We start from the raw sequence: 27,812 nt of genomic DNA, 5'->3' as shown, positions 1-27,812 counted from the left end.
AGAAGGAAAAGTTCATCTGTCCTCTGCGGGAGAAGGTCCAAAGCAGATGCTGCTGGAGATGTCACCACCTTGCCCCATCTTCCCCCTTCATGGGAGGTGCCATTTGAGATGGCCATTTGGTGGGCAGTCTCTGCTCCTGAAAGAATGGGGTGGGGGTCGCTTGTCTTTCTAGAGTTGTTAAATTGCCACTGTGAAATGTCCTTAGGAAAGTGGTAATAAAATCTGCAACTGCTAATTCTCAAACCTATTTATACTCCTAAGTCATTAGCCAAGACACTGCAATGCCAGGCTTGGTGCCCTGTCTGATCCAAAACACACAGAGGCTCAGCTGACCTAGATATTCAAGGCAGCACCTGGGCCTTGGACCTCTCCGCACTCTAGGACCTGCATTCTAGTTCCTCTCTTCAGTTCTCTCCCTTTGTGATTATGTCTAGCTCCCTTGGTCTCTCTCAGATACAGTGTAACTTTCTTTCATGGAGACAGTGAGATTTGAAATGAGAGGAGTCCAGACAGCCCTTTCCAGCCCTCCCCTTATTTCCCAGATGGGAGGTGGAGGCCCAGGAGGCCATTCTATCCCTCCCACTCCTCCCCCTGAGGAAGGTCACCCAGGGCAGCATCTCTGAGCATCTTCAGACGCCACACAAACTGAAGCATATCAAACAAGCATGTTGTAAGAAACCTGTTTTTTCTAAATTAAATATTTTCTAGCATTTATTTTCTAGTATAGATATGGTCTCAAATAATGAAACCAGAGTTGGCACCCAAAAGCCTTGGATGGTTGAGAGCCCTGGATATTGGTCTTTAAACATGTATAAAGGTGTATGTTGTCCTGACACAGTGTTCCCTACATCTGATAAGAGGATAACTGATTTTAAGTAAAACAAGAGAGATTAAGATTAGACATTAAGGAAAAAACTCTAATAAAGGCAGAGAGGGATTTATGCTGGTCTATGGAGCCCTCTGTTAACATGCTTGACCTCAGCTCACACTATGCTATGCTCCTTCTCTCCGGTTTCTTTTTGCTCCTCGAGCCCACTCAGGTCCTTGTACATTGTGTATTTTGCATCTGTGGGTCTCTCTGCCCAGAGTGCTTTTCTCACTTCCACATGTCAGGCTGCCTCTTGTCATTCTGTTCTCAGCATTGGTGTTACCACCTCTGAGAGGCCCTCTCTGACTGCCACAGGGTTAGGCAACTGCTCAGGGACCACCGCGTTGCCCTGGTTGAAGTCTTTGCATGTGATTTTCCATGAGGTGTTTTAATTTCTTAATTGTTCATTATGGGTCTATCGCCTGCCTTCTGTTCTGCTGAGATATACCCCCTCTAACATATATAAAGATATGCTGTGTACTTAGCTTTTGGACCTTAGATCAAACAGAGAACACTGCCTGGCATTTCAAAGTCTCAGTCAGTGGCTTGGGCATGTAAACAAGGTTTGAGAATTAGCAGTTACTGATTCATTTATCACTTTCCTAAGATGGATTTCACTGACCCTAACTGCACTGTCATTGTCACTTCCCAGTGCCCAGATCAGTGTGCAGCGCATACTTGTTGAATGAATTCAATGTTTGTTGAATGAATGTATAAATGTACATGATTTTCTAAAAGTGGCTGTGGAATAATCCTTCTTTTGGAGATAACAACTTAATCATTTTAACTTCATTCTTATAAGTTTTCAGGGACTAAGTTTGAATGTAAGAGCTGGAATTGACCTAAAAGAGGGTCTAACAAACCCAAGTGCTAAATTTTACAGAAGGAACTGAAGCCAGAGAGGCAGCCTGAGTAGAGGCCACACAGTTGCCCTGCATCTGCGACTCCGGCCCACCCTCCTTTCTTTTATTTTTTTTCTTTTTTTTTTTTTTTTTTTTGCGGTACGCGGGCCTCTCACTGTTGGGGCCTCTCCCGTTGCGGAGCACAGGCTCCGGACGCGCAGGCTCATCAGCCATGGCTCACGGGCCTAGCCGCTCCACAGCATGTGGGATCCTCCCAGACCGGGGCACGAACCCGTGTCCCTTGCATCGGCAGGCAGACTCTTAACCACTGTGCCACCAGGGAAGCCCCCGCCCTCCTTTCTTGACCTGCCCTGTTGCCCGAAGTGACCATTTCCCAGGCCACTACATCTGGAAGCTTTACCATATTCCAAAGAGTCTTGTCTCTTTTTTAGATGATTGAGTCTCATAACACTTGGAAGCATCCCAGAGCATGGAGACATTCAATCAAGAATGAGGAAACATTTTGTTCAACATAAACTTTTCCTCTAATCTTCTTTTTAGCTTCAGATCTTTACATGCTTTGTATGAATCTTCTCACGTACCTCAGGGAGTGATCTGATTTCCCAGTCAAGCTGTTTACCTCTTTGGAGGTTACCGTACAATGTGGTTTAATTTTTTTTTCTCTTCTGTATTCTACTCCTTTATGAAAGGAAGATAATACTTCCTCAGAACAAAGGAAAGGGAGTAGTGGTTTTACTAACACATGCTACACGCTAGACGGAAGAATGAGCTGTAGTTCAGATCAATAGATTAAACTCAACTGCTTTCTGAAATAAAAGAATTATCTTAGTATTTTGATATCCAGAGGGACTTCAATCAAGATATGATTAACAAAGTATCTGATTGATGTGTCAAGAGGACTTGGCAAAAATTCACCAAAGGAACCTTCTTCAGGGTATAATAATATCCACACGCTGTACTAGGATATAAACAGGTATCTATCACTATAGTGCTTTAAAATTAAACATTCTAAGCAATGTTTCTCAAATGTTATTGTGCTTATGAATCACTTGGCGATCTTGTTAAGGTACAGATTCTGATTCATTAGGTCTGGGGCAGGACCTGAGAGTCTGACTTTCTCACTGGTACCCAGGTGTTTCAGAAGCTGTTGGTCCCACGGACCATGCACCATGGACCATCCTTGGTGTCGCAAGACTCTGCACTACACTGTCCAATATGGTAGCCATTCTCCACATTGTGGCCACTTCAATTAAGTTAAAACAGTTCACTTCCTCAGTCACATTTCAAGAGCTCGAAAGTTCTATTGAACAGATTTACTTAGGAAAACACAATGTATTAAATAATTCCTGGTCCCTATGATCTCGCCTCCTCTCTTTCCTAGCTGTCGGCTGCCAGCTTTTATTGGGAGAATAACAAGCATTGGTTGGATAAGCAGGTGTGTTTGAAGCTGGGGGAGTTGGGGCAGAAGAGAACCAGGGAGAAGAGCTGTTGAGGAATCCAAAGAATAAAGGTATTTCAGGGAGGGTGAGGTCAGCAGGCTCAAATTTTGCCAAGAGGACAAAGAACCTAAGGTTTGAAAAGTGCCCATCGGCTGTGGCAGCACGGGCAGAGGAAGAGACAGTAGCTGATGGAATACAGGATTAAACTAGGCTTGTTAACGATGGAAGCTTTTTGCTCATTTCCATGGTAAAATGTTTAAATGCTGGTCTTGGACCACAAAGGAGAGACTGGCCATGGGGATAGACTGGGTTTGAATTTTCAAGTCAACATGGGCCCCACAGTAACCTAGTTCATGCTTTGACTATTCAGAGAACTCAAATAAATACCATGAGCCATCAGAGATTTCAGAGCCTCCAGTTCCGAGGAGCATGTCTCAAGCCTTCAAAGAAACCTCAGATTTCCTTCTGGCTAAGCAGAAAAGAATAATAACTTTGTCTTTATTACACCGGTAATTACAGAACTCTTCGCTTTCTTCGTGGGCTCCAGTTAGGATGAAGAGCAATTTCACCGATCACCTTTTACTCAAAATCTCACCAGACCCTTGAAAATACACTCTCTTTTCAAGGAAAGGCCAAGCCCTAAGGGATGTTGCCAACCAAAATCTGACACCTTGTTCAGAGTGTGAAGATCAGTTTTAATTCGGCGCTCAGCCCAACCTCCTTTTCAGAAATTACATTCATTTCCCTATTATTAGTAAATTTAAAAAAAAGAATACAAAAGCTGATAGAACTTGGTGGTGGGTGCAGCTGATTACATTTTCCTGCTACTACAGCAGAAAAGCCCTTTCAAGGAGAATGGCATGCATTACACTTGAGGACGGACAGGGTTGACGCTCCAGGAGTAGTGTTGAGCCTCTTGACACGCTCAGAATATTGCCTCCCTGATTGCTCCAAATTGCTAACAGACCATTGTGTCATTGTGTTACCTGGTGGCACAGGAAGGCTGACCCGGTACTTGAATTGGACTCCTGGGACCTGTGGGACACTGGAGTTTGGACTCAGGTGGGCACCATGTCATTTTGGGCAAGACAGAATCTTTGAATCCCTTTATTTTTAAAATAGGCAGCATATTGAATGTGCCCATTTGACTGATAGTTTCTGTGAGGGCAAAGTGGAGATCTGAATCCTGGGGCCTCAGGCCCACTCTTCACTCACTCGCCTTTCCCCGCTTCCCTTTCCGGGAGCAGGAACCCCTCGGGCTTTGGGGGAGGGAGGGTTTCTGGGGCCCCTGAGTTGGAGCGGGTCACACTGCATATTCTTCATGACCATGTAGCTCATGTTGAAAATTAAAGTTTTTGGCTTTTCTTGGGATTTCCCTGGTGGTCCAGTGGTTAGTACTCCAGGGTTTCATTGCTGAGGGCCCGGATTTGATCCCTGGTCGGGGAACTAAGATCCCACAAGCCACATGGCACAGCCAAAAAATAAATAAAGTTTTTGGCTTTTCTTTAAAAAAAAATCAATAAATAGGCAGCATATAATTTTTTCCCTGTCCTAAGAGGCTGTTTTTAAAGGAACAAAATGCAAAACTGACAGATACATCAAAAGCATCTTGATTTCTTAAGATAGCTCTGCAGTGCTGACCTAGCTGATGCTGCAGCCATTCTCTAAGTTTATGGCTGGGATTTTTCTTTTCAGGAATTTTTAAAAATCTGAGTTTCTGATGATTAACTAGTGGATTTCAGTCATGTGGACATTGGCTTAGTGGGGACTTAGTGTTGTCATCATTAATTAATTTTGGCTTAATGATGGGCCCTGGGGAGAAAGATGGAGCCAGGAAAGATGGGACCGAGGAAATGGACTCCACCCAAGAGGCTTGCCCCTGAGGGCAGGTGGGCAGTCCAGTGACCCATCCAGAGGAAGTGACAGACTCTGGCAGGTTCAAGCTGGTGTGAAGGACGAAGAGGCGGGAGGAAATCCAGGCGGTGGATGTAACCCAAATCCGGGTAGATAGAGGCAATGAACCTGGTGTTGTGCTTATTCTCGCATGGGCCCAGTGAAAGGACAGTCAGAGGGTAAGGCAGAGTTTTCAGCTTTCACCTACATCAGAGTTAACTGGGCAGCTTATTAACACAGCACTTCCTGACAACCTGTGGATGGGGCCAAGCGTCCATACTTTCAACAAGCCGCCAGGTCATCCTGATTTATCCTGTTCATTGCAGCACTATTTACAATAGCCAGGACATGGAAGCAACCTAAATGTCCATCAACAGAGGAATGGATAAAGAAGATGTGGTACATAGATACAATGGAATATTACTCAACCATAAAAAAGAACGAAATAGTGCCATTTGCAGAGATGTGGATGGACCTAGAGATTGTCATACAGAGTGAAGTAAGTCAGAGAGAGAAAAACAAATATCGTATAATATCGCTTATATGTGGAATCTAGAAAAATGGTACAGATGAACTTATTGGCAAAGCAGAAATCGAGTCACAGATGTAGAGAACAAACTTACGGTTACCAAGGGGGGGAAGAGGGGTGTGGGACGAATTGGGAGATTGGGATTGACATATATACACGACTATGTATGAAATAGATAACTAATGAGAACCCTGAGTAGCACGGGGAACCCTACTCAATGATCTGTGGTGACCTAAATGGGAAGGAAATCTAAAAAAGAGTGGATATATATATACATAAAACTGATTCACTTTGCTGTACAGCAGAAACGAACACAACATGGTAAAGAAACTATACTCCAATAAGAATTAAAAAAAAAAAAAAAAAAGAGGACGTGACCACTAGTTGTTGCCCCATGAGCTGGACCCAGGCAATTGAAGGCTCCTCCCTCCCTCCCCTGTCCTTGGAATGCACACTCCACTTGCCTTCCCGGAGCTGGAAGAGAACATCTTATAAATGCTCCGCCCCTATACTTATGGTGGTCCCTGCAGCGTGTAGAAAGGGAAAAAATAAGATTCCCCAGATGCCTGCTATACAAATGGATCTAAAGGAGGCAATTGGTCCACAGGGTCTGCAGTAGCTCTTAAGCCCAACACTGACACCATCTGGATTAGAAACAGGAACAGCAGAAGTCTGTGGGCTGAACTCAGAGCAGTTTGGCTGGTGATCACCCAGGAGCCCTAGCCATTAACCCTTTGAACTGACCATTGCGCTGTTCTAAAGAGATTAACCCTATGGCTTGGACAATGGAGAGCCAAGGGGTGGATGATATAAATAAGCCCTTGTGGGGTTAGGATATGTGCAGAGACACTTGGGTTTGCCTGCAAGAGCCTGAGTCCTCACTGTCTCCCATGTCCCAGCTCGTAAAGCACTGACACCCCTTGGTAATCAGGAAAAGGATGCCCTAGCTTGGGTAGGACCCCTAGCAACTGATCCTTCAGTAAATACAGCAGATTGAGTGCAAAGAAGGAGTGGCCACCGGAGCACCCTGGTGGGATGCCATATTGCTAAGGACGCTGGGTTGCCCTTGAAAGACAGTGACTTAGTTAAAGCAGTAACAAGATGTCCTCGGTGTTCTAAACAATGCCCAAGGCAACTGCCAAAGGAATTTGGGGGCATCCTCTGGAAATCGCACCTGGTAAGGGATTGGCAAATAGATTATATCGGGCCCCTCCCTTAAATGAGTGTTCTAAATGTGCCCTGGTTTGTGTGGATACCTTGTGTGGCTTAACACAAGCTTTTCCCTGTCGCCAAGCCAGCCAGGCTACCTCCACTGTGGGGTTAGAGAAGCTGAGTACCATGGGTGGATGCCCTCATCTAATAGACAGTGATTAGTGGTCACATTTCAAAGGTCATGATAGGTAAACCTGAGCAAAAGACCGTGACACTGATTGGAGGTTCCGTCTCCCCTGTAACCTGCAAACCGCAGGGTTGGTAAAAAGAAAGAATGGACTCTTAAAGCAGCAGATTAAATTACTAATAGGTAAAAACACTTTGGCCAGGTGGACTAAAGTACTGTCCCAGGCTTGTTACATTTGAGTGATCCAACACTAGGGCCTATTGCCCCATATGCCAGACTGGGGACCCCTGCTGAGACATCCAACACCATGCAGGCATAGAAGTCACCAGAAACAGCCATTGCCCGGACTCTTGCTGTGGATGAACAAGCTGTGCTGCTGGAAACACCAAGCCCCATCACGCCTTGGTGAGGCATTATCTATTGGAAGTTAAGGTAGGACGTCCCGCTGAGATGGGAGAGCTACTTTGTACCCCTGGGTGCAGGGGCGGGGTGAGGACTAGTCAATTTCCGCTGGGGTCCCATTGTCCTGCTGCAAGCGGAACACGCACCGGAACACGCACCGTTGAAAGAGGGGAGAAGGTGAGGGTCCTGCTCTGGCATATCCCGTCCCTCGTCCATCTCCTCTGTCCTGACAGTGGTGCCTCTCCGGGCTGACAGCTATGAAACGCAACCAGGTCAAGTTCCTAAAGCTGCCAGACTCCCTCTTCTCAAGGCCAGCTGAGCATGTTGTTTTCCACTGTTACTTTTGGCCACTCTCTATATCCCCTCCTGGAGGATATTATAACACACATAGAAGCCATAACTAAGTTCACTCATAAGCCTTAAATAACATAAAATGACGTAAAAATAAAGAAGAACCCGGAGGGACCTCTTGTAGAAAAGCGTACTCTTACCATTTGCAAGTTTTCTGTAACCACACTCTCTCCCCATCACTTTGCTACGCCAGCCTCTCTTTGCCAGGTACTTTGATTTTTTTTTTCTTTTGCCTAGGGTACTTTGATTTTTAATTTAAATGAGGATGTTTTAGATAGCATATATCCAGAAAAAGCTACCTACCTCCAATTGTAAAAAAATATATATTGGCATTCTCATGAATCAAAATCTGTTACAAAGAGTAGAACGGTGGTGGTTACCAGGAAGGGGGTGGGGAGAGATGGGAAGATTTGGTCAAATGGTACAAAATTCCAGATGAATTAAGTTCTGGGGATATAATATACCACATGGTGATTATAGTTAATAATACTGTGTTCTATACTTGAAAGTTGCCAAGAGGCTGTATCTTTCTAATCATTAAAAAGGAATGATAATTAGGTGATGGAGATGTTAGCTAACACTATGGTGGTAATCATTTGCAATACGTAAGTGTATCAAATCAACACGTTTTACAACTTCAACTTATACAAGGTAGTATTTCAATTATATCTCAGTAAAACGGGTGGGAGAGAGAACACATGTAATAAAGGGTTCTACAGGCTGTGAACATGTTTTATCAGTGAGCGGATATGCTGCCCAGTAGGTGTTAAAGGACAAATGTAATTAAGATGTGCTACTTGGCGGGGGGGGGGGGGAGAACCTCTTATGAGTCTGATTAGAGTTAATTCATTTTCTAAAAGTCTGATCGTACCTGAAGCTATAAAACTGGTTTCTTAAATACACATATTTGAAGGCTGTATTTTGCATCCTCAGGAAGCCCACTCTGAAACAATTTGGCACTCTTGTGCACCACAGCACTATCAGCTGGAAGAGATGTGTAGAGGCAACCCAGCTTTACATCTAGTTGTACAAATTGTTTTGGAATTAGTGGGAATTGGTTGAGTTTATGAAGAATCCCAATATCCCCCAAACTTTGTTTTTTAATCATACATTAGAACTATACCAAGGAGTTCTAATTGATTGGATGGCCTTTGAGAAATGATTCAGTCTTTACTGTATTTATTTATCAGTAATAAATGTTATTTTTTAAATTATTATGCTTAAAAAGAGATTTTAGGATACCTATATAAGTATCATAAAGCTAACAAAATCACTCTAGTCAGAATATCTTGAGTTCTTTAGATTTAAGATCCATTATATGGGATATATACATCTCGATTCTCTACTAGGCATAAAGCAAAGCCAAGAAATCTGGGTGTAGATTTTTTTAAATCTATAAATATAATGACCTATATAGACTATATAGTCACACCTATATAGTGCAGCTAGTCTTTTCTTTTGTTATTTAGAGAAGCTGTTTTTTTTTAACTGACCTATAGTTGATTTACAATGTTGTGTTAGTTTCTGCTGTACAGCAAAGAGATTCAGATATATATATATATATATATATATATATATATATATATATATATATATATGCATTCTTTTTTATGTTCTTTCCCATTATGGTTTATCATAGGGTAACGAATATAGTTCTCTGTGCTATACAGTAGGACTTTGTTTATCCATTCTATATATAATAGCTTACATCTGCTAATCCCAACCTCCCACTCCAACCCTCCTCCACCCCCCGTCCCCCTTGGCAACCACAAGTCTGTTCTCTATGTCTGTGAGTCTGTTTCTGTTTCATAGATAGGTTCATTTTTGCCATATTTTAGATCCCATATGTAAGTGTTATCATATGGTATTTGTCTTTCTCTGTCTGACTGACTTCACTTAGTATGATAATCTCTAGGTCCATCCATGTTGCTGCAAATGACATTATTGTCTTCTTTTTTATGGCTGAGTAGTAGTGTTCCATTGTATATATGTACCACATCTTCTTTATCCATTCGTCTGTTGATGGACACTTAGGTTATTTCCCTATCATTGCTATTGTGAATAGTGCTGCTGTGAGCATAAGGGTGCATGTATCTTTTTGAATTACAGCTTTGTCTGGATATATGCCCAGGAGTGGGATTGCTGGATCATATGACAACTCTATTTTTAGTTTTTTAAGGAACCTCCATACTGTTTTCCATAGTGGCTGCACCAACTTACATTCCCACCAACAGTGTAGGAGAGTTCCCTTTTCTCCACACCCTCTCCAGCGTTTGTTATTTGTAGACTTTTTAATGATGGCCATTCTGATCGGTGTGAGGTCATTCCTCATTGTAGTTTTGATTTGCATTTCTCTAATTAGCAACGTTGAGCATCTTTTCACGTGCCTGTTGGCCACCTGTTTGTCAAGAAGCCATTTTTTTAAATATAGAAAATAGTGTAAAATGTGCCTTTTGCAACTTTCAAAATTGTTTAATAAGTTTGAAGATATTTGAAATAGTATTTTTGAAGGAGATTGGAGTCAGGTTTCACTTCCTCTTTCTATTTGTACAGCAAATACATTTTAAAGTTAAAATTACTTCTGTAATGTTGAAGGAGGAGGAGGAAGGTAACACCAATATCCTTAGGTGGTTTCCAGTGGGTAATTAGTGTTATGGGGTGTTATTGGGGTAGCATGTCCCCCATCTCTTCCCATTGCCTGCATCACATTTGGGGGATTATTTTACTTTGGTTTAGGAATTTTTTTCCTCTACAGTCTGATTAACTCAAAACCATTCATTTGAGTTACAGTGGTTGACGTACCAGCTAGCAAGGCACCTCCTTCACTCATGCTGCCTTATTCCTGGCATTTTACATGTTTGGCTGGGGGGAAAAAAAAGGAGGGAAGCTTTTCCATCTGTGCTTCCTTGATGAGCTAAGATTCTCTCCTGATTCACACTTTGGGATTCCCTTGAATCATTTCACTTCCTGCTCTTCGGGGATTCGTAAGGTGCATCATAGTTTCTGAGTATTTCAACTGCATACAGTCTTGCTTTGCCTACTCTAAAGTCTGTGACTCACATATCTAAGTAATTAATTTTCCTAGAGAGAACTAATTTCCCATTCCTTTTATTTTATTTTTAAAGGTTTTTTTTTTTGATGTGGACCATTTTAAAGTCTTTATTGAATTTGTTACAATATTGCTTCTGGTTTTTTTCTTAAGTTTTTTTTTTTTTTTGCGATACGTGGGCCTCTCACTGTTGTGGCCTCTCCCGTTGCGGAGCACAGGCTCCGGACGCGCAGGCTCAGCGGCCATGGCTCACGGGCCCAGCCGCTCCGCGGCATGTGGGATCCTCCTGGACCGGGGCACGAACCCGTATCCCCTGCATCGGCAGGCGGACTCTCAACCACTGCGCCACCAGGGAAGCCCGATAATATTTTTTAAAACATCGAATGAACAGGCATAATTTCTGTTTCACCAGAATTATACCCCACTGTAAATCATCCTCAAAAGTAGTGAATTCCTAGGTCAGCCATCCAAGGCTATTTGTGATTTAGCTCTTTGTAACATTTCCAGCTCTGTTTTTTATTCCATCATTTAAACCTCTGGCTTTCACGCCATTCTCAGGAAGAGCTGTGTACAGCCCTTACTTTCATGAATTTGTTCTGTTGTTCTTCTTACACTAAAATGTCTTTCTTTACCTATTCTACATCTTACACATCCTTCCATTTGGAAATAATTATCAATGACTTGTCCTGAGCTCTCCCTAATTAGGTTGACCAAATAAAACACAAAATGGCCAGTTAAATATGTTTCAGATAAGCAACAACTGATTTTTATTTAGTATAAGTATGTCCCATCCAATGTCTTTAAACTGTGTAAAGGTAATTGTATTAATTTTCTTTTGCTGCTGAAACAAAATACTATACAATTAGTGACTACACAACTCAAATTTTATTATATCACAACTCTGTAGGTCAGAAGTCCAGGTAGGGTCAGTTGGGTCCCCTGCTCCAGGTCTCCCAACGTCAAAATCAAGATGTCAGCTGGCCTAGGTTTATATCTGGTGGCTCTGGGGGAGAACATGCTTTTAAAAGTCATTTAGGTTGTCAGCATAATTCGGTTTTCATAGTTATAGGGCAGAGGTCTGGATCTCCTTGCTGGCTGTCAGCCAGGAGCATCCCTTTGCTCCTAAAGCCACCTGTGTTCCTTGTCAAATTGTCAGTCCTTCTCCCCATCACACCTACCATCTGTGAATCTCTCTGCCTTTTCTTCTGCCACGTCTCTAATGCTTCCAGCCTGAGAAAGGGCTTATGTGATTAGATTGAGACTACCTGGATAATCCAGGATAATTTCCTTTTTTAAAAATCTGTACCCTTAATTCTATCAGCAAAGTCCCTTTTGTCTTGTATCAATAATATAACATAGTCACAAGTTCAAGGGATTAGGCCATGATTCCACCTTCCACAGTAACTATTCTTCTAGAATTATTTTCTGGCATACCCTTCGCTTGGGTGATTTGGAGAAATATCCTACAGCAATATTGCTTAATTTATTTCCGCTACAGCGTTAAGTTTTGTTTGAACAATAAAGAGGCTAGAAGTTCTTTGAAGAGGTATTGTAAGCCAGACTTTAATAGTCAATCGAAGGAGGGGTTGAGTATTGATCTAGAGAAGGAAAGATCTATAATAGATAAGTGGGAAATCTTGTAAATCAAATGAGAACAGCAAGTAAATGATACAGGAGCAATGTGGATATCTATTTTATCTAGCAACCAAAGAATATAGGGTTGAACAATTACTGTCTTTAACATTATTCCAAGTGTGATATTTTCCTGAAGGCTATTGAGTATGATTAGCCTGCTATTAAACAGAAGATAATTTCCTATTTTGCACACCACTGAATTTATATTGTTTGAAATGAACTGAAATTCTCTTTTCTCTTAAAACTTTTTCTAACATCAAAAGAAACATGAATGGGTTTTAATTTCCATTTGTAACTTATTAACTGCTAATCTGAATAAAATTAAAAATCAATTCAATAATACAGAATTTTAGGGAGTCTACCATTTGCTGGGGATTATGCTAGATCCAGAGGTTACAAATATAGTTATGTAATACTCCTTGCCTACAGGAAACTCACAGGCATATAAACAAATAAATTACAATACTGTGCTGGTAGGGAACCAGGAGAAGCAAGCACAAATGGAAGGAATGATTTACCCAATGAAGGAGTAAGATAAGGATTTCGTGTTGTTGTTTTTAATTTCTTTTCAATGACAATTTTTTAGAGCGTTTTAGGTTCACAGCAAAATTGAGAGGAAGGTACAGCGGTTTACCATATACCTCTGCGTTCACACATCCATAGCCTCCCCCATTATAAACGTCCCCCACCAGAGTGTTACATTGGTTGCCATCAATGAACCTACATTGACACATCATAATAACCCAAAGTCCATAGTTTACCTTAGGGTTTATTTTGGTGTTGTACATTCTGTGGGTTTGGACAAATGTATAATGACATGTACCCATCATCATAGTATCATACAGAGTATTTTCACTGCCCTAAACATCCTCTGGGCTCTCCCAAATCCCAACCCCTAGTAACCACTGATCTTTTTACTATCTCCATAGTTTTGCCTTTTTCAGAATTTCATATAGTTGGAATCATACAATACGTAGCCTTTTCAGATTGGCTTCTTTAATTTACTAATAAGCATTTAAGATTTTTGCACATCTTTTCATGGCTGGAAGTTTGTTTTTAGCTCTGAAGAATATTCCATTATCTGGATGTACCACAGTTTATTTAAGCATCCACCTACTGAAGGACATCTTGGTTGCTTCCAAGTTTTGGCATTTATGAGTAAAGGTGATATAAATATCTGCTTGCAGGTTTTTTGTTTGTTTGTTTGTTTTTGTTTTTTTTTTTTAACGGTATGTGGGCCTCTCACTGTTGTGGCCTCTCCCGTTGTGGAGCACAGGCTCCGGACGCGCAGGCTCAGCGGCCATGGCTCACGGGCCCAACCGCTCCGCGGCATGTGGGATCTTCCCGGACCGGGGCACGAACCCGCATCCCCTGCATCGGCAGGCGGACTCTCAGCCACTGTGCCACCAGGGAAGCCCGCTTGCAGGTTTTTGTGTGCACATAGGTTTCCAGTTCCTTTGGGTAAATACCAAGAAGCATGATCACTGGATTGTATAGTAAGAGTGCATTTAGTTTTTTAGGCTTCTCTCATTTTGAAGGAGGCATGAGCAAAGGCACCGAAGCATGAAAAGGCACAGTGTATTTGGGAAACCATAGGTATGGCTGGAGTGGTGACATTAAGGCTAGAAGCTTGGCAGGCTCAGAGCCTATCACACCATGCATTTTATTCCATGGAGATGAAGCGCCAGAATAAACTTTGTTTGTTTGTTTGTTTGTTTTGCGGTACGCGGGCCTCTTACTGTTGTGGCCTCTCCCGTTGCGGAGCACAGGCTCCGGATGCGCAGGCTCAGCGGCCACGGCTCACGGGCCTAGCCGCTCCGCGGCATGTGGGATCCTCCCGGACCGGGGCACGAACCTGTGTCCCCTGCATTGGCAGGCGGACTCTCAACCACTGCGCCACCAGGGAAGCCCCAGAATAAACTTTTTAATCAGGGACATCACGTGATTGGATTTGCACTTTAGAAAGATTGCCTTGGCTGCACGGAAGATAATACCTCTGGGTCAGAGGTCAGTTACAGGCTGGAAAACCAGTTTAGACAAGATTTAAATTAAAGCAGTGGAAACGACGATGTAGAGCAAAGGAAAGATGCGGGAGATTCTGCAGTAAGATCGTCAGACTTCAGGGCGGTTAAAGGTCTGGGGGTTAAAGATATATGGGTGGACACGGGGGGGAAGGGAAGAGCAAAGGAGAAGGAGGATTTGAGAGTTTTTAAAAAATTTCTGGCAAGGGAGAAAAATCTGGATATTTGATAAAGTCTGACTAACTTAGGGAATCAAGGAAAACAAGGGCAGGGGATGGATGGCTGGAGGGTGACAAAGACTTTCTCATTGGTAGAAGTTTAATTTGGTTTCTCTGAGCCCTCTTCTGTCAAGGCTTCCTGCCCGGGCCCTCTCTTTGGTCTTCCAAGTCCAGTTTTGGCAAGAATCCTGCTGAGTCAGTTTAGAGAGAATCTCCCACCCTTGATATCTGATCACCCTCAGTGTCTAAGCACAGCAATCAGTTTTTAGCAGGAATCCTGTGAAAATGGTTTAGCAAGAATCACCCCTGCCCTTGGTGTCCCCTCTTAGTAATTTTCCATACACTGGCCCCTCTCACTCTGCTTCTGGGCCACACATCTCCAGCTACCTTTGTTCTATTTGCAGTTGAGCCCAATCTCTCTCCCCCATTGCAAAAGTCTTGAGTAAAGTCTTCCTTATCGTTTTAACAAGTATAATTTTTTCTTTAACAATGGGGAAAATCATCTCTCTGGGACTAGTTACTTCCATATGCCTCTAAAGTTTAGTTTGTGCATACAGCTTCTAACTAGCGTATGGCTAAATAACATGCCTAGATCTTGCACTGCAGGGGTTTATCAGGCATTATGATGTTCACAGTCCAGCCATTTATGCCCCAAGAACCTAGCAAGCTGGCTTCCTCCCCTTAATTAAAAAAAAGGAAAAACAAAAGTGTCAGTCTAACACCCACTGCGTGGCAGCTCATACAGTTCCTTCCTTAAACACTTCACAATCATCTTACAGGCTAAAGCAGCAACACTCCTGTGAGACACGGCAAGCCTAGAGGAAAGAGAGAGTAACAGTCTTGGGAACACTTTGAGGTTGAGGTCTAGTAAAGACTACTTTTCTGTTTCTAACCTCAACTTATTTAAAGGAAGCTATTGTAACCATCCAAATTTGCTGCTGTAGCATGCAAGCTTCTTGATAAATAAAAGAATGGGCATGGCTATGCTCTAAAAAAATCTTTTTTTTAAGGACACTGAAATTTGAATTTCATGTTATTGTCATGTGTCCCAAAACAGACTTTTATTTTTTTAACCATTGAAAATGTAAAAACCATTCTTGGCTTACAGGAATACAAACTCAGGCGGTGGGCTGCATTTGCCTTATGAGCTGTAGGTCGTTTGCAGACTTGGTAGGCATAAAATGTCAGGATTCAAAAACTATGTGTTAAGTGTGGGACCTGGCGGGGGGCAGTGCGGTAGAGGGACTTCACAGGCTAACTTCTAATACTATAACGTATGTGAAAGCAGTTTCCAGTGATTTTTAGTCCAAGTGGCCAAGCCCAGGAATGGTGACAGCAGGGTGGTAGGGACCGCGGTCCAGGCCGCTCACCACCCTCCAGGCGGCTGGTGACGCAGTCCCCTCTTCGAGGACCGGGCAGAGCGTGGACAGCATCTTCAGGGACGCAGAGATGGAGGCTTAGCTCAGCCGACCGCCGAACAGAGCCCCGCAAACACAGAGCAAAACAAACTCCCTCGGCCGGCCGCCAGGTGGCGCCTCTCCGGGTGTCCGCAGGCGCGTGCACGCACGCACGTTTCCGGCCCGCGCTCAGCCGGGCTCTACTGCGCATGTCTGGGGAGGGGGCGGAGCGGCGACTGATGGGTGGGCCGAGGTTCCAGCGAGGCTGAGGAGCTCCTCACCGGTGGGCGTGTACACTGGGGCCGCCTTGCGTCACTTCCGCCGGGAGGGACGGAGTTGGGGGAGGCTGGCTTCACGGCTGTCGCACCGCTGTTTGTGCAGGAAGCTCAGCTGATGGCAGCCGGCCGGCCGAGGGGACGCCCGTGCCGGGAAGAGGCGCGTCGCCCCTGCCGCCTAAGTAGTTGCGGCCTGCATCCCGGTAAGTTGCCCGCGGGGGGCGGGCGGGACGGTAGGCTACGGGAGAGGGCAGCCGGGTCGCCCGGGCACTCCTCTGGGATTCCAGGTCTTATCTCTCCCCGGAGGGCGCTTCCAGGGCGAGAGAGCGGGGAGACGCCCGGCCCCGAGGAGGTCCCCGGATCCAGGCTCCGGAGGCGGCCGGGCACCGGAAGGAGCCCTCGGGTCCCGGGCCTGATGGGTGCGCGACGCTCTCCGCCTCCTCGGACCCCGTGGGCTTTGCTGGTCCAGACGCGCAGACTGTTTTGGTTTCTCTGGTCCCGCCCCGCGTTGTCTGTCCCACCCCCCAAGCCTCCCAGCCTAGGTTCCGCGAGTCTGCCTGGCTTCCCCTGGGCAGTAGGTTCTCCAGCTGTTCACGGGAACCTGTTAAGGCCATGTCCCTATTCTACATCATTCTCCACCGTCGGCGCAGCTGGTTTGTCGGCTGCTCCTTGTTTTTAATTATCAGTTTCTTTGTAACCCTACCCACGTTGAATTCTTTCCTCGGCTGCTGTTGCTTCAGGCGGATTCAGGGTGCGTGCTTTTTGAAAGGTGAAGTTGTGTGGGTCATTGTGTTGCAGTGCTTCACCTCGCTGTCGTGTCTGCCATCATGCAGGGAGGAACCTGGTTTCTACGCCCAGTACAATGATAACTTCCAATGAAAGTGGTGACACCTAGGAAAAAGTTGGACGTGGCATGAGGAACTATCACATAATCCTATTTAAAGTGAAGTTTTTAGTTCCAGTGACATCCCAGATGGACTGCATCCCAATCTACAGTCCCAATTCTTGAGCTTTCAAAAATGACAAAAGTAGGTTTTAGTGTATGGAGAAAATGCTGTTAAGATAGTGAAATACGAAGAATTTTGAAATCCGGGAGTTTAAAAAAAATATATTACACTGTGAACCGAGAGTTTAATGCCGCTTATGAGGCAGGTGTTTCAAACTCATTGCAGTTATTTTGTTAAATGGCTTGTGCAAATTAGTTGTACTTTGAACATAAAAACATGCTCTTATTTCAGGATTTTTATTAAACTTTTTCTCAGGGTTGCTCATTTTTCTGCTTCTGTATCAGATCTAAATTAAAACCTTGAAAGCATTGTCCTTTTAACAAGTGATGTTGGCTGAAAAGATCACTTTCACTAGCTTGTATATTTACTTGCTTCAGTGTACCTTCAGTTGTTTTTTTGCTTAGTAATAATGACAGCGGATTGGGGCCGAAGGGTACATACTGTCTTGCTTGTGAAACATAAATTTGTGTAAAGGTCATAGGACTCTTAGCCCAACATCTTCCTATCATGTCTTAGTTCTAACCTTTCTTTCCCATGTCTTATATTTTACTTTATTCATTATCCTTGCTTTTTAGAAGCGCCATTGCCCTGAGTTTTTCGGGATATCTTTTGTCCTGTGCTTTTTTTGTTTGCTTGGAAGACTACCTCTTGCTAACTTTGAATGGCAGTCAAGGCTCTACCCTTGTTCTCTCTACCCCAGAGTGTTAAAATTTGAAACCCAAGGAATATTTTAGTAGTTCCACGAATATCCTGAAGTGTCTTGGAAAATATAGTGTATATATGCAAATAAGCATTTTTCAAAGAGGAGCTTTTCTCAAGTTCTGGGATCCCCACATTCTCAAGAAGTGTTACTGTACATCCCTCTTCGGTAAATTCAGTCTTATGGTGTTAGCTGTCACTGTGGTAATAACTCCAAACATGATTCCACAGCCTGTGTTCCTATAGTACATCTCCATTTGAATATCCCACTGTTAACTGCATCCTGTAAATCCAAGAGATTTTTATTAAATTGGCCCCCTTCCCAGTTATCTCGTATTCACAAATGGCACTCTTCCTGTTTCTCTGTTTTGAAACACTTAAGTTGTCGTGACACCTCCCTCTCCCTTACCCCATTGTTTTTTTTTTGTTTGTTTGTTTGTTTTTGCGGTACGCGGGCCTCTCACCGTTGTGGCCTCTCCCGTTGCGGAGCACAGGGTCCGGACGAGTAGGCTCAGCGGCCATGGCTCACGGGCCCAGCCGCTCCGCAGCACAGTGGGATCTTCCCGGACCGGGGCACGAACCCACGTGCCCTGCATCGGCAGGCGGACGCCCAACCACTGCGCCACCAGGGAAGCCGCCTTACCCCATTCTTTCCTGTGACCAAGTCCTGTGTTTTGTTGTTTACCCCACTTTCAAAGTGTGGCTCAAAGTAACCCTCGTTTCCATTATAGTACCTTTACCTTAATTCACACCCCTGTCACTTCGTGTCTGCCTTATTGCAATAACTCGGTGAAGTCCTCCATGCATTCATTCTTTCCACCGTCAGCGGAGCCTCCACCTCGAAGTTCCCTTATTTCTTCCAGTTAGAACGTCATTCCAGGGCTTCCCTTGGTGGCGCAGTGGTTGGGAGTCCGCCTGCCGATGCAGGGGACACGGGTTCGTGCCCCGGTCCGGGAGGATCCCACATGCCGCGGAGCGGCTGGGCCCGTGAGCCATGGCCGCTGAGCCTGCGCGTCCGGAGCCTGTGCTCCGCGACGGGACAGGCCACAGCAGTGAGAGGCCCGCGTACCGCAAAAAAAAAAAAAAAAAAAAAAAAAAAAGTCATTCCGTTCTCTAGTGGGGGGTGTACGCCTCACTCTTCCATTTATACCTCCATTGTATTTGTACCACCCGATAAATAGGGAGTCTGGTCCTCCGTGCTCTTTTCTCAGTTGACGATGGCACTTCCCAGTCTACCTTCTTTATCTGTTTGCAATCGAACTTTTGTCCCAGCTGAATTTGCTCTCCAAACCCTTGTCTGCATTTACTAGTGTTGTGGTTTGGGAGCAGTTAAATGCAGCTTGTCGCTTTTGTTGACAGCTCTCTCTGTTGAGTAATTTTTACTTGACAACTGTAGTTTCTAGACAGGTGTATTAAAATAGTATGATCATGAGATCGTCTCGTTTTCCTTTAATTGTTCCCTTTTTCAAATTTGCTTTATGTGCTGTATTTCAATGCCAAGTCGATAGGTGTGTTCATAATTGGTCATGAGGATTATCTCTTAATGGAAAGAAACAATGCAGATCCCTTCCCTCTAAGCTATGTAGCTCTGTCCTCTGCTTGACTCTTAGGCCCATGTCTACCATCGTTCCCACTTCTTACTTTCCTTTAACCACCTTATTCTTGCTATTCCTGAACAGACAAAGCTTATTCCTGTCTCCAAAGCCTTGGTTGCTTGTTCCTCTTCCTTGAATGCTTTTTACCTGGAAACTTTTAATAATTTGCTTCCTCGCTTCATTCAGGTCTCCAGTAAGATGTCAACTCAATTCTTCTCCTGACCACATCAACTAAAATAGCACTTTCTGTGCCCTTTCTCCCCAACCCCCAGCTTTATTTTTCTTCATGGCACTTCTCGACCTGTTGCTATACATTATATTAGTTATTTGTTTATTAATAAATTGTCTTTTTCTCCAAGACCTAGGAGATGACCTGAGATTTAATAAGTAAGTGGATTATTCCTTTTACTATGAAATAGTATCCCTTTTTAATCTTATTTCATGCTTTTGCCTTAAATTTGCCTTAAAGGGCTTTTTGCTTTCTTTTGGTACTATAGGCCTGGTATATATTTTCCCCTATTCCTTTATTTTTAACTTTTCTTTATCATTGTATTACAGGAGTGTCTAGTAACTCGTATGTAGCTGGAGTTTTCATTTCTAAAATTTTGCTCTTCCTGTACGCTTTTTGTACAGTTCTCTTTTTTTTTGTTTCCTTATTTTTGTTCCCTCTATCATTGAATGTTTTAAACCTACTGAATTTTTTTCTATGATTTCTAATCTTGGTTACACGTTTTCCTGTTACGTACACTTGTTGGTACTCCCTTGAAGTGATTCATTTTTGACTGTGAGTTAATCTTCAGTGGTGGTTGCTGAGTGTGGGAGCCTCTTGCTGTGAGCTTTGGAAGTGTCCTTCCATGGTAGTTTCAGTGGACTCAGCAGAGGCCCCATGGAGTTCACTAGCTCTGACTAGTTTTCATTTGCTTAGGGTTTCTGCACCATAAAGGTAATGTGACTGCAGATCCAGGCATGTGATTCCTCTTCAACTGTGGATTTCCCACTGTTGGTTTTGTTTTGTTTTGCTTTTTTAACTTTATTGTGGTAAAAAATATATCATAAAATTTACCACCTTAACCATTTTTAAGGGTATAGTTCAGTGGCATTCAGTGCATTCATGTTGTAAAAACAAATCTCCAGTACTTTTTCAGTTTGCAGAACCGAAACCCTACCATTAAACAACAGCTCCCCTCTGACCCATTCCTCCAGTGCCCTGTAACCATCATTCTACTCTCTGTCTCTGAATTTGACTGCTCTATGTACCTCATGTAAGTGGAATCACACAGTACTTGTCCTTTTGTGACTGGCTTATTTCACTTAAGCTCATGTCCTCAAGGTGCATGCATGTTGTAGCATGTGACGGGATGTCCTTCCTTTTTAAGGCTGCATAATATTCCATTGTGTGCATATACCACATTTTGTTTATTTAACTGTCCGTGGACATTTGGGTTGTTCCCACCTCCGCTATTATGAATAGTGTTGCTATGAACATAGGTGTACAAATATCTTTTTGAGGCCCTGCTTTCAATTCCTTTGAATGTATATTTAGAAATAGGATTGCTGGATCATATGGTAGTTCTAGTTTTAATATTTTGAGGAACTGCTATACTGTTTTCCATAGCAGCCACACCATTTTACAGTCCCAGTAACAGTGCTCAGGAATTCCAACTTCTCCACATCTTTGCCATCACTTGGTATTTTCTGGTGATTTGTTTTGTTTTGGGGGCTTAAACAACAGAATTTATTTCTCATGTATTTTCTGTTTTGTTTTTTTGTTTTGCTTTGTTTTGTTTTTTTATACTAGCCATCCTGTTGAGTGTGAGGTAATACCTCATTTGGTTTTGATTTGTATTTCTCTGATGATCAGTGATGTTATTCATCTTTACATATGTTCACTGTTTGTATGTCATCTTTGGAGAAATGTCTGTTCAAATCTTTTACCCATCTTTTAATTGAGTTATTCGATTTTTTGTTGTTGAGTTGTAGGAGTCCATTACTGGTTTTGAGTATGGCTTTTCATCCACGAGTACTTTCGTTGTATTTTGTCATGTTATTTCTGTCTTGGGGATTGTGAGGCTTATTAATTCGGCTTATAACATTGACTGCGAGTCCTGAGGGGTTCAGAAGAGCCAGGAAAGCAGATAGGTTTCCTTCTTTTCTCTCCTTCCCTCTGTAAAATTGGGTGTTTTAAAATAATATGCTTACATGCTATTTAGACAGATTTTAGTTCGGACTGTCACCTTCTGAAGAGTCACATGGGTTCTTGGTTTCTGTCTTGTTGCGTTACTCCATCTGTCAGCGATCTGCTGGAAGCGGATCTAATGTCATTCCTTTGCTTATCATACTTCATTGACAGTTCGATCTCTAATCTCCTTGGCAAGATTATCAGACCCTTCGTAACCTGGTCCACCCTGTCTTTGCAGTCTCCCCTTATACCCCTCGCTGATCATTCTCTCCAGGTCCTGGAATGAAAACAACTGCTTGCACTTTTTGCTTATATTGTGTATATTTTCTTAAATGCTTTTTTTGTGTTTCCTTTTGTTTGTTTTTCCCATTATCTAGAATTCTCTTCTTCCCCTCTTATCTTTTACAATGTAATGAATTCCTTTTTTGCTCAGTTTTCAGCTTCTTTTTTCAGACTTACCTGGGTATCTACTCTCACCTTGTGTCTTCCATTCACATAGTGCCATCTGTTAAAGTGCATTAAAGTGTTTGCTTTTTTTTTTTAACTACAAAAGTGATACCTGCTCTTTGTAAGTAATTGAGTCTGTCCAAAAGTAAAAGTAAAAGCCCTTCTCATTCTCTTTTGATTCCACCTCTCAGTTCACAGGAATTAATAAACAGGTACTTACCCTTTCAGAATCTGTGTGTGTGTGTGTGTGTGTGTGTGTGTGTGTGTGTAGCCACAGATTTAAACTGCATATATAGGTTTTTGTTTTCTTTTTTTTTTTTTTTTTTTTTTTTTTTTTTGTGGTACGTGGGCCTCTCACTGTTGTGGCCTCTCCCGTTGCGGAGCACAGGCTCCAGATGCGCAGGCTCAGCGGCCACGGCTCACGGGCCCAGCCGCTCCGCGGCACGTGGGATCCTCCCGGACCGGGGCACAAACCCATGTCCCCTGCATCGGCAGGCAGGCTCTCAACCACTGCGCCACCAGGGAAGCCCCTTGTTTTCTTTTATTACATAATATCTTCGTGTTTACGTCTTTGTATCCTCGTGTGTGTATCGTATATATGATATTGCAGCTTGCCTTTCTCACTGTACTGTGTATGAAGGATGTATAGGCAGATCATCTATTCTCCTTAACTGCTGTGTAACATTACATTGTAACTCAGTTTATTGTATGTGTACCATAATTTATTTAACCATCCCTTGCTAGAAGAAACTTAGAGTCTTTCAGTGTTTTGTTATTTCAAGCAGTGTGGCAGGGAATGTGTGTACATACCTTTACTCCTATGCAGTTATTTCTGTAGGATAGATTCTTAATAGTGGAATTGCTAATCAAAGAATATGTGCCTTTAACATTTTGATAGATAGCATTTAAAATTTCATTAGATACTGTCAGATATTTCATTACACACTGTCAGGTAGCCCTCTGTGTCCCATCTCCCCAGGTATTATCAGTACTGGATATTATCAGTCACTTACATTTTACCAATTGAAAGAACAAAATATCCGTTTTAAACAGCATTTATGTTGTGGTTATGAACCCCTTGTCTGTTAGAAGTGGCACACAGCTTATTCTAGTCTGACTTCTTTGATTAAATAAACGCTTTGTACTAGACAGCGAAATCCTCCTTACAAGGCTATCTCGAGCTCTAGACTGAAAGTTTCTTGGTATCCTGTTTGTGGTCTTAGCATCTAGCACTATGTCTGGTGTAGAGTTGTCGTCGAACGCGTGCCCAACATACAGTGAGGCCAAACAAACTGAAATGTCCACGTTTGGAGTGGGAGAACGGTTTATTGCAAGGGTCATGCAAGGAGAACGGGTGGCTCCTGCTCAAAAGACCTGAACTCTGATGGGTTTCGGGAAAGAGTTTTTTTAGGCAAAATTTGTGGGGAGGTGTGCAGGCTGTGTGCCCCTCCTCTGATTGGTTGAGGTAACAGGATGGTGTTCCAGGAATCTCAGCTATCAGTCTTCTGGTTCCAACCACTCTGGGGTCCTAGTGCTTGTGCTCAGCCTGAAGTTACCACCCTCCACCTGGGTGGGGGCCTGAGCTCCTGTAGAAGAACTCAGAGATGTACCAGATTGTTCTGTACATCCCCCCAGGAGGAGCCAGGACCCTGCCCCATCTCTGCACTGTTGTTTCTTTCTGCATCACCTCATTCCCTTAATTAGTAACTGTTTGAATCTGCCCTTTGGAACTCAGGGAAGGTCTAGGAGGCTGAAAGCCTTTTTCCTACAAACAAGAAACTGCGGACACAAAGGCTTTTGTGCCTGGGAGGGTCCTGCTCAGTTTCAGCCCCCTTTTCTTTGCTACGCCTCAGTCTTGAGTGGAACAGCTGTTGGAAAGGAAAATAACATTTTGGATAGAGAGGTTAATCATAAACTCAGCAGAGGACCTCGGTTTTAGGGGGACTCAGTTTCAGATTAAATATTCTACAAACGGTTTGCAATGAGTAGGAGTGTAAGACTTGACTCTTTGTTTCAGAGAACTTACAGTCTAGTGTCACATAAACTGTCAACACTTTAAATAGCATAGGAAGGAAGAAAAGCAGCATAATATCTAAATTGTGTCAACGAAAAATTAATCAGTAGATCTAAGAAAGAATTGGAAAATTTTATTTGAGCCAAATTTGAGGATTATAACCTGGGAAGAGCATCTCAGAAAGCTCTGAGAACTGTTCTGCCAGTTAGAAGTCAAGACACAGTTTAAGTGTTTTGAGACAGAAGACTGTACGTTAAATGATGTATATTGACAGTTTACGTGATCCAGATTTAAGTGCCATCGTGGCGGATCATGTGACCCTTTACAAGATCAAGAAGGAATGCTCTGTCTTCATGATGCTAGGAGGATGTTGCTGTTTATGATTGAGCAGGTAGTCCTGCTGATGGGGAGGTGTGGTCAAGTCATGATACAGATGCACCATGCGCAGTGTGGGGAGAGGGGAGGCCAAAGGGCAGAGAAGAATTTTTCTGTTAAAATTTTTCTTGTCTTGCCATAAATATGAATTTTATTTCACAATTGCATGTTCAGTTTTGTGCTGTAGGACACCTTATCTATTGGGTAGCTTCTCTAAGTTAGTTTTCATATTAGTTTTCATGAAACATCCTACTGCTCACTATTTTTTCATTGACTTCCGTAATAAAAGATGACTGATTTTCTGTTTGCTTAAAAGTGAACTCTGTTTTGCCATAATGAAAATATATTATCCTATCTTCTTTTGAGACAAGTTGCTGAGTTTAATTCAAGTGGTAATTTACCTTGAATCCTAATTTTTTTTTTCTTGCATTTCAGGTAAGACCATGAATTGTGGCGTTTCTTAAATGAAGCACTCAGGAATGAAGTGAAAGTCATAACGTACAGAAAATAAATGATTTTTACGTTATGTCTGTTAATTTGACTATAGGTCTCTATTATATTTACCTCCTTAGTAATGCGAGAAGTCTTTGTGGGAAGCGGCGGAGCAAGCAGCTGCCTTTCTTGCGCTCGCCTGAACATTACTGGAGGATAAGCCACAGCAGCCTACAGAGAGGTTTCCATACAAGCAAAATAAGATGTAAATGGACCAAAAGTGAAGCTCATTCTTGCAGTAGGCACTGTTACTCTCCAAGCAACCATGGTTTACATTTTGGAATTTTGAGACTTAGCACTTCTGCTCCCAAGGGACTCACAAAAGCGAGCCTTCGTATGTCCCGTATTAAAAATACTTTGAACTCTGTTTCGAAGGCTGTTTTTGGCAAGCAGAATGAAATGATCTCTCGTTTAGCTCAACTTAAGCCAAGCTCTCGAATATTAAGGAAAGTGTCAGATAGTGGCTGGTTAAAACAGAAAAACATTAAACAAACCATCAAATTTCTGAAAAAATACAGCAACAAATCAGCAGAAGAGGGTTCTTTTGCAGCAAAGGAAAGTCACGTTATGGAGAAAGAAGATACAGGTAAGCAAAGCCTCTTTCATTACACGAATAATCTAACCACGAAATTCGGAGAGTCATTCTACTTTTTATCAAGTCATATTAATTCATACTTCAAGCGTGAGGAAAAAATGTCTGAACAAAAGGAAGATAAACATTTCCAGGACAAATCAGAACTTGAGCTTAACAAGACTGAAGACGAGAAACCCAGTTCTCCAGATCCTGGCGTCCTGACTGATAAGAAGCTGGGCTCAGAAGCTTCTTTATATTCTGAGGACAATGCTGCAAGTCCCAGTGGGACGCCCGAGGTTCTTCCCATTTCTACTAAACAAAGTATTGCCAACTTTCTTTCTCGTCCCACTGAAGGTGTACAAGCTTTAGTAGGTGGTTATATTGGTGGACTTGTCCCCAAACTAAAGTATGATTCAAAGAGTCAGTTAGAAGAGCAGGAAGAGGCGATGAAAGCTGAGCAGGCCATCAGCAAAGACAAAAATGCAGAGGAGAAAAGGCGGTTATCTCTTCAGCAAGAAAAGGCAAGTCGTTATATCTCAGTATATTAGTTGAATTGCCTATTAGCTGCCCAGGTTTTCTTAAATGCAGTGTGGTTTTAAGTTTTAAGTTTTGTCAAATTTCTAAGTTTCGTTTCCTAATGGGACCTAAGAAACTTTAATCATCTGTCGGTATCACTGGAGCAGTTGCATACTCAAATCATACATATTTTAACGTGTCTTTGTAGATAATTGCCAGAGTGAGTATTGATAACAGAACCCGGGCATTAGTTCAAGCGTTAAGAAGAACAACCGACCCAAGGCTCTGCATCAACAGAGTTGAAGAACTGACGTTCCATCTTCTAGAATTTCCTGAAGGAAAAGGAGTGGCTGTCAAGGTAATTCTGATTACCTTTAATCTGGTTTTATCTTGGAACAAAAATACTAATAAACCTTCTAAAATGGAGAAGGCGACGTGTTTCATTTTTCTATTTAAATACTTTTTGGTTTTACCATACATGTGATGTGTTATATATTTAGTAATTGCCCTATGATATGCATTATGCTAAATGCTCCCTTTTATTCTGTGATATGTTATATGCCTATTAGCTGCCAAGGTTTTCTTAAATGCAGTGGAGGTATTTATGCTGTGTAACTACTCTTAAGACAGGAGTCGTAATTCATAAGTAAAACCATTGCTCATTTTTATTTCATGATCTTTCTGTACTTGAAAGTCTAAAAATTTTCATGATCTTATCGGTAGTTGAACTTGTGATCCTATTACTAAAACAGTTAGCTTTTCTCTGCCTCAGTGTTTTCAAATATAAAACAGTGGAGATAATTTAGACCCATTTAAATAGACCGTTTTCAGAGAAATAATATAAAGTGTGAATGATGCGGTTGAGTCTCTTTACACCTGTACTAAGGTTATTTGTAATACATAATGAACAATTTGGAAATATCATATAATGAATAGGCAATGTTAACGTTTCGTTAGAGATCCGTTAGTGCTTATCTTTGACCTGCTACCCAGAAAATTATAAGTTAACTTAGTTGGTATTTATTCAGCGTTTTGATAACCATCTTGCTGAAAAGTTATGTTTTTAAATCATTTACCCTCGGTAGTTTTATATTGTATAATACATACATTATAATAGCTCAACTTTAGAATTTCATGTTCATAGAATTTGGGATTATCTTTCATATATATGTAATCTCTGACTTAAAAGATAAAATTTCCAAATATAGAAGTGCTTTGAGGTCATTTAACATGTCGGTGATCCACTGAAAGCAAAGCTCTGAGATGGAATTGCATACTTAAAAGAACTTTTAAAGAACGTTTTATTGAAGTGTAATACACATGCAGTTTTAAGTGTCAAGTTCAGTGAGTTTTCACAGATATCCACGTAACCAGCACCCAGATGAAGAACAGAATTTGTCAGCACTTCAGAAGCCTCCCTTGGGCCCCCTTTCAGTCACAATCTGAAAAAATAATCACAAATCAGTTTTACCTGTTTTTGTACATTATGTAAACTCTTATGATTGGCTTCTTTCACTCAACATGCTGGTAGGAATCTTTTACATTGTTGTGAGTAGTTGTAGATAATTTATTCTTGTTGCTTTTGTGTTCTGTGGTGTGAATGTATCACAGCTTATTTATTCATTGTAGTGTTGT

General features: G+C 42.4%; 1 protein-coding gene across 2 annotated transcripts in view; it reads left to right on the top strand.

The window, feature by feature from the left end:
• The window catches only part of PNPLA8 (patatin like domain 8, phospholipase A2), a 139,659-nt gene that overhangs the window by 59,926 nt on the left and 51,921 nt on the right, over window positions 1-27,812 (top strand). Inside the window, exons 1-3 of one of the 2 annotated variants that reach the window (XM_082633102.1) lie at window positions 16,324-16,482; window positions 25,031-26,182; window positions 26,386-26,535. In XM_082633102.1, coding sequence (XP_082489228.1) covers window positions 25,121-26,182; window positions 26,386-26,535 — 1,212 coding nt within the window. In that variant the 5' untranslated portion in view covers window positions 16,324-16,482; window positions 25,031-25,120. Of the gene's footprint in view, window positions 1-16,323; window positions 16,483-25,030; window positions 26,183-26,385; window positions 26,536-27,812 lie in introns of those variants that run through there. The other variant, XM_082633103.1, reaches the window with a different exon arrangement.

Source organism: Mesoplodon mirus (genome assembly GCF_964341445.2).
Source record: "Mesoplodon mirus genome assembly, chromosome: 9".
Lineage (NCBI taxonomy): Eukaryota > Metazoa > Chordata > Mammalia > Artiodactyla > Ziphiidae > Mesoplodon > Mesoplodon mirus.
The sequence above is the reverse complement of the archived record's forward strand: the minus strand, read 5'-3'. Positions and strand labels throughout refer to the sequence as shown.